A 7,242-nucleotide genomic window follows, 5' to 3' on the forward strand; every position below is an offset into this window, starting at 1 on the left:
CATCCATTGTGGCGTTTCTAGGCCAGCATATCCATATAACTCCAAAATTTGGATCTTCCTATGAGGTTCTAGATGCTGTAACACTTCATCCTCGTTTTCGGGACTGGCATGTTTATCACGGCCCCAACAAAACAACAACTCAGTCAGATTTTGCTTTTGCTGGAGTTTGGCTTCTTTTGCATGCTCGACACTCTTTATTTTTCTCAAGTTGTACAGTTCCAACCTGTTGCTAAGGTGTCGCAAGTCTTTGAGCTCCTCAATGCCACAACCATCTCTAGTGTCCACAATAAATGTTGTTAGTGTTCGAAGGTTGTTCAGTTGACCAATCTTTCGAGGCATCCGCCTCAACTCACATCCAAAAAGATAAAGATGTATGAGCTTTCTCAGGCCCATCATCATGTCTTCTGGTAACAGCAATAGTTCATAGCAATGATTGAGCCTCAACGTTTGCAAGTTATACAATAGACATATTGAATCAAGCAATGTAGCATTGGTGCTACAATAGGATAGGTCTAGAAACCGTAAATGTTTTGCATTTACGACCTTGAAATTGGCGTACATACTCTGCCAATGCAATGCTCGTAATGATACATGTGGCAGCCGGTTAAAATCCTGGTATATCCTTGAAGGAGCTAACAAAGTGCGGAGAGGTGCTTTGCCATCGAACAACCCAGAAATATTTTCCAATTCAACCTTTGACATCTGCAGATGACAGACATGTTTTACCAATGCTTTATGTTCAATCAATTCTTCTATGGTGGCACATTCGTTGCTAACATCTCTGGCTAAGTCATGCATTAAGTCATGCATTTTACAAACTATTGTATCATATTCTATGCGACCAGAATAAAAATCAGGGTTGACTAGCATTTTCGTATCTTGCAGGAAGGACCTCCAAACCAATTCATGGAAAATCAATTCTCCTTTCTCTGTTAAGTCCATCATTCCCTCTTCTCGAATAAAGTCATTTGCCATCCATAATTGGATCAACATATCCTTCTGCATCTCATAATCCTTGGGAAAAACTGCACAGAACGCAAAACATTGCTTCATTTCGGATGATAGGTGTTTGAAGCTTAGCTTTAGTATGGGCATGACCTCATATTTGCCTCCAACATTATCCCCAATGTTAGTTTCTTCAATGGCCTTCCACTCCTGTACTTGCTGCTTCGAACTCAGCAATCCACCCATTGTCTTCAGTGCAAGAGGCAAACCTCCGCATTTGTTCACAATCTTTCTTCCGATGGCAACTAACTCTGCTTGCTGCTCGACACCATTGCTAAATGCTTTCTTCGAAAACAATTCCCATGAATCTTCTTCACCCAAAAATGCTAGCTCATGGGGTTTAATGGTGCACATTATAGATGCAACTTGCTTGCTACGACACGTGACCAATATAACACTTCCTGGTCCACCAACAGAACATAATAGTGGCCTCAGTTCATCGTCCCACATCCTCTTCTCTTCATTCCACACATCATCAAGAACAAGTAAAAATCTTTTCCGGCCAATGGTTCCATCAAGTTTCTTCTGCAATAGCTCGATGTTGTCAGACAGGTCACATCTTTCATTTGTAGCCAATTCAATGATGGATTTCACAATAGCAATAACATCAAAATTGTCTGACACGCAGTGCCACATCTTCAACTGGAAATGTTGCTGGACATCTTGGTCATTGTACACCATCTTAGCAAGTGTTGTCTTGCCAAGACCTCCCATACCGAAGATGGGCAGCACCTGCACGTTCTGCTGATCTTGTTGGTCTAGCAGCAGCTTCACCACCCCCTCCTTGTCATCATCTCTTCCAAAGATGTTGGTAGACTCGTCCAGTTTGGAGTGTGTCTGCCGCCAAGGAAGTTGAGGCCCCTCCCGATTGCCAGAATTCTCAAGGCCAAACATGTTCATCTCCTCAACCAGCTCCTTGATCTTCTCGAGGACTCCCTTGAGCTTCCTGCTCATGGCAAAACGGAAGAGCAGCGGGCTGCGGCACGTGACGTAGCTGAGTACCTTGCGGGAAGTGGACTTGCCGATCTGGGCTTTGCGGCGCAGCGCCTCGTACTGGAAGTCGTCGAGGACATCGTCGGCCTCGTAGGCAACAGCCTTGAGCTTCTCCATCCAGCTCCTGAGGTAGGCATTTGTCTGGCTCCTTTCCTCCGCGTTGGCCAGCTTGCACTGGACGGCTAGCAGATGGCGCTCCAGCGTTTGTCGGTCTTCGTCGAGGCCACACATGCGGGTCACGGTCTGGACGAGCGCGTCTGCGGCCTTGCCGGCCAGGCCTTCCACCACAGGGAGAAGCAGTGATTCGGCCATGATCTTGCAGATCGGAGGAAGAAGAAACTGCAGCATGTGCATATGAAAGAGGGGAAGAGAGATTCAGCACTGGCAGACCAGGAACAACCGAAGAACAAAACACACCCAAGAATGGAGGAGAGAATGCACGCACCTCAGCAACACCCGAACTCGCTCAGATCCAATGCGCCGTCGCCTCCCTGCTGTGGAACTTTCTCGCCAAGGCTGAAAACAGACCCAAGAATGGGATGCTGCCGTTGGTGAAAAGAGAAGTAAAGGCACCTGCATGCAGCTGACAGAGAGAGGCGACCGCAAAAGAAAGAAGAGAAAAGGAGTAGAAGGGGGGAAAGAAGAGATACTAAACTTGCATTACTAGTTTACTTTTCTGCCTTCCTTTGATGAAAGGACCAAGAAACGAATAAAGTTGATGCAGCAGGACTCTTTGCCTGCAGAGTCACTGCTTTTAAAGTTCGTTTGGATTAATAATGTAACCATTTGTATACGGTTATGTTATCTCAGCACTGAAGGTTTGCTTCTTTATACGAACAATGCCACATAATAAAAGAAAACTTCTGGCCCCAGGATGCCTTGTTTGCAGTCCCTGACTGCGCGCATTTGTATGCACAAATTCCATGTCCATGAAAAGGATATACAAGATCTGGTTCTTGTTGAATTTCGGAAGGAACTACTTTTCTAATTTCAGGATGTTAGGAGTATATAGGAATTCCTGAATAATTAGTGGTGGAAAGATTTTGGATAGTCTGCCATGGATGGTTTGAGCATCTACCAACAGAAACACCTTAATTTTGCTTGGTATGTTCTGTTTTCACAAATAGTTTTGTGTAAACCAAACGTATGGGGATTTCTATTGCTGCCTTACCTTTCTTCTTTTTATGAGGCTCACCTCCACTAGTGGGGACGGGCCTTTAGCCCCGGCCCGTAAGGGGCTTTAGTCCCGGTTCACCAACGGGACTAAAGGGGCGGGATTAAAGGCCTAACCTTTCGTCCCGGCCCTCTTACAAGCCGGGACTAAAGGTGCCCCACGTGGGCGCCTCGTAGCGCCCCAGGGGCAGGTCCTTTAGTCCCGGTTCATTACACGGACCGGGACTAAAGATTTTCAGATTTTGCTGGTTTTTGGGTTTTTTTTGAATGAAATTATTTTTGGGTTTTAGGGTTTAGGTGTTCGGGAGATTAACGTGATGCCTCGTTTGGTGTTCGGGAATTAGTTTTCATATAATTTAAATAGAAATAATTATGCATATATATATATATAAGATTAACTTATCTTACAAGCGATCATATATATACAATTATATGGAGATCTGAATTATCGGGACTAGAGCCCGTCTATTCGATTACATGGACGAACATCAGTAATGGCCCTTAGCTACTAAATCGTCCTTTGTCTTCTATAGCTTCCGTCCTCAGAAATCCCGCAAGCTCCTCTGCAACAGCAATCACGCGTTGCTCTGGTAGGACCTTCGTCCTCATGGCCGTGTGCTATATAAGAAGAGGAGATGAATATGAATATCAATCATGATAACAAAGAATGACGGGTAAAAATAGAGGTGTGAATGTTCATTGCTTACGTCGAATCTGTGATCCTTGAGCTCACAGGTAAACGTGCGAATGGTCTCGCAAACATAGTATCCGCATAGATGCGTTCCCCGTGGCTGCTGGTCGCACTTTACGAGAATAGAATATATATAATCAAAATAATAATCTAGCATCATAAATGTATTGAAAATTAATAGAAGTATATCATACTACTACTTACCTGAGCCGCTCTAAAGGTCAGCTTCTCAGGAAATTTACCGGGAGTCACGCACTTGAACCGCTTCCAAACCCTGCCCGACAAGTATAATGATTTGCTAAGGTTTTCATTAATTGATATATCAGAAAATCATCGAAGAGACCGATAGAGCGCAAGAATGATTAAAATTACCCTTGGAGCATGTCCTGCAGGCTTTGGAACTGTTCCAAGGGTCTCGATAATGGGTCGAAGGCATCAACTCTTCCCTTATCAATTTGAATGTCCAACAGAATCCAATGGAAGCTGCACATGTATATATATATATATATATGTATATATATATATATATATATATATATATATATGTCAGTAACTTATCAATTACACTTATAAGTGAATGGACACAACAGAGTAAAGACCCTCACCTGAAGTTGTATGGAAACAGTATGTGGTCACAGAAATTTTGATCGATTAGAAACCTTAGAAGGTTTTCCTCCGTATCCTTGGGTTTATCAGTTAGCGTCGCTATATGTATTTTATCTGGGTCAATAAACCCAATATTTAGGATGCTTTTACTTTTACAATCCAGAATCTTCATTCTGCATAATAGAGTACAAGTTATATATAGACAATGAATTGAAATAACTAAACAAGTTATATGTAGACAACGAATTGAAAAACTTACACACAATAGCAACTCATAAGCGATTTGTCGAGGGCGTCGCCATTGTACATCTGGAAGAGTTCATCAAAGTCGATATGGATTTCTTCGGAGCGGCCGTAGTACTCCCGTGGGACACTCAGCACGATCATCGTTCTCCCATTCTTTGATTCACTTAAGTACCATTTATGCAAGTAACGCATATTTGTTGGGAGATCATCTTTGCTGACCAAAGGCTCTCCCATGACAAACTGTGGCTTAGGGGCTACCACAGCCTTGGGTATCTTGTCGTCTCGGGAAGCCAGCAAATCTTCAACCGAGATACCACATTCAGCCGCCAACTCCTTTGCTCTTTCAAAAGCTTGCCCCTGCACCGGAGGGGTAACATTCTCGGTTAACACCTTGAGGGGTGGGATCGACTGTTTGGCCTGTTGTCCAAGCTGGGGAACGTCTGATTTTTTCTTGCTTGTAGTTGAACTTGATTTGCTCCCACTTGCACTTGCACGTGAGCTGCTCTTTTTCACTTCCTTCTGCAATGTGCGTGTATAGTCATCAGGCTTATAGTGTAAGTCATACTGTGATGGAAGGGTTATGAAGTCTTTTGCCCATGCTATTTGCTTCTCGGTGTATTCCGGGCGGGGCTCGGGTTCCTTCTTTTTCATCTGCGCATCATGTTGTTCCTTTGCTATCCTGGCGTTTTCCTCGGGGGTACGATCATAAGGTCTGATAGGAAGATTAGCATGAGGTACCTTTGGGAGGGGCGACAGTTTGCGCTTTGGGGAGCTCCGTCGCTTAGAAATCATCGACGGAGCGTTCTTGCTGGCACGCTTCCGCTTAGTATCCTGTGCGGGCGGCGGCGGAGACGGACGACCCAAGTCCGGCGGCAGTGATCGAGATGGACTCGTGTTGTGCTGGCCGACGTCATGTGGAGGGCTTGGAGGTAATGGAGGTGTAGGTGACCTGCGACGACTCGGAGGCGGTGTTGTCCTAGGGGCCGAGCTTGGAAGCTTGATGTAGTTCTTGTCCCATAGTATGACTCCACCCAATACTTCTCCGAGTGTCCTCTCATCTTCGGGTCCAGCTATGTCGAGCTCCATATCATTAAACCCCGTCATGATTTCATCCACCCCGACTTTAGCAAAGCCAGCTGGAATCTCACGGCCATGCCAGCGTGCATCAGGGCCAGAAGGTAAAGCTTGTCCGACAGCCACCTTCATGGATATGTTCCTAAATTTCTGATGGAGTTCACATGATGTTGACTCCTTGATTCCATCCACGGGGTAGCCGGGACCGCCCTCTATCATTCTTCGTGCATCGTCGGGCGGGGCCTCAGATTCAGCCACGCTGCTTTTTCGCTTAGATGGGGCGCCGGTAATATCAAGTGCAGGATCTTCCTGGCGCGGTACTCCTCTAAGCTCATCAATCTTCTTTTGTTGCTCGTTAATCCTGGCAAGCAACTGGTTGAACTTGTCATTCTCCTCATCCTGCTGCCGCTTCTTTGCTCTCTCTCGGCTTCTGTAAGTGTCTTGGTCTCTGGCAAACCCAAGCCACCACGGGTAAGAAGGACCGAAGCCTCGCGTTCGTCCTCCATGTTCGTCATTGCCGAGGACCAGTGTGAGCAAATCTTTATCTCTATCTGCAGTGAACTTTCTTTTTCCCTCCTTAATTTCTTTCACTATCCTTTTCCAATTCTCCCTGGGTATCCTAAGACCGTCATTGCAGATGAGGTCCCCTGTTTTTTCGTCGTACGACCCACCATGCGCAAGGAACCCTTGCTCTCAATTCCCACTCATCACGAAGTGGTTCAGGTACGATGCATTTATCTATCAGATCTTGCTCTTCTTATCCCACTTTGGGATGGCAGTCTCATAGCCCCCTGGCCCCAGCTTGTGGTGATATTTCTTCTTGTAGGCATTTATCTTGTTCTTTTCTGATAATGCCTGGGCATCTTCTGACTCCTTGTACTCTTGAAATGCCTTCCAGTGATTCGCCTGCTTAGCTAGATACCCCTCGAATACTGGCACTTTCTTTGTCTTCAGATAGTTTTTCCATAGCTTCTTCTTCCAGCTACGGAATAGTTCGGCCATCTTCTTCAGAGTCCACTGCTTGACTTTGGCCCTCAGTTTGTCGGCGGCGTCTTCATTCTCACATTCTGGCAGGTTGAAATGTGACATGAGATCATTCCAAAGATTATCTTTGTACCTTTTGGCGACATAGTCACTATCGGCTGCCCCTTTGCGCTTGTTCCACTCCCGAACGCTGACCGGGACGTGATCCCTAACGAGAACTCCGCATTGCTTCTTGAATGTGTCAGCAGCATTCTTAGGAAGCTGGGTTCGCCCGTAGGAAATATCACCTCAAAGGTGTAATGCGTCCGTGCATCCAACTTTCTAGTCGAGCCTCGCTTCGTAGTTTTGCTCGATGTGGAGGCCTAAGAGGGAGAAACATTCGTCAAATGAATGTATATGTATACAATATTGAGCTATCTCCAATATTTTTCACATATTACAAGTGATTGTCGAACTTCATATGTATACCT

The 7,242-nt window shown here is 45.3% G+C and overlaps 1 protein-coding gene across 1 annotated transcript; it reads right to left on the bottom strand.

The window, feature by feature from the left end:
• Window positions 1–349: 349 nt before the first annotated feature.
• Window positions 350–2,518, bottom strand: LOC123408226 (disease resistance protein RGA2-like). Its single transcript, XM_045101383.1, has 5 exons — window positions 2,444–2,518; window positions 1,110–2,337; window positions 901–1,025; window positions 521–702; window positions 350–404 (listed from the first exon to the last, which is right to left on the bottom strand). Exons 2-5 carry the CDS (start codon window positions 2,308–2,310, stop codon window positions 350–352), a joined length of 1,563 nt encoding a protein of 520 aa, XP_044957318.1. The 5' UTR covers window positions 2,311–2,337; window positions 2,444–2,518.
• Between the last annotated feature and the right edge of the window lie 4,724 nt (window positions 2,519–7,242).

The sequence above is a fragment of the Hordeum vulgare genome, chromosome 7H, assembly GCF_904849725.1.
Source record: "Hordeum vulgare subsp. vulgare chromosome 7H, MorexV3_pseudomolecules_assembly, whole genome shotgun sequence".
NCBI classification, from domain to species: domain Eukaryota; kingdom Viridiplantae; phylum Streptophyta; class Magnoliopsida; order Poales; family Poaceae; genus Hordeum; species Hordeum vulgare.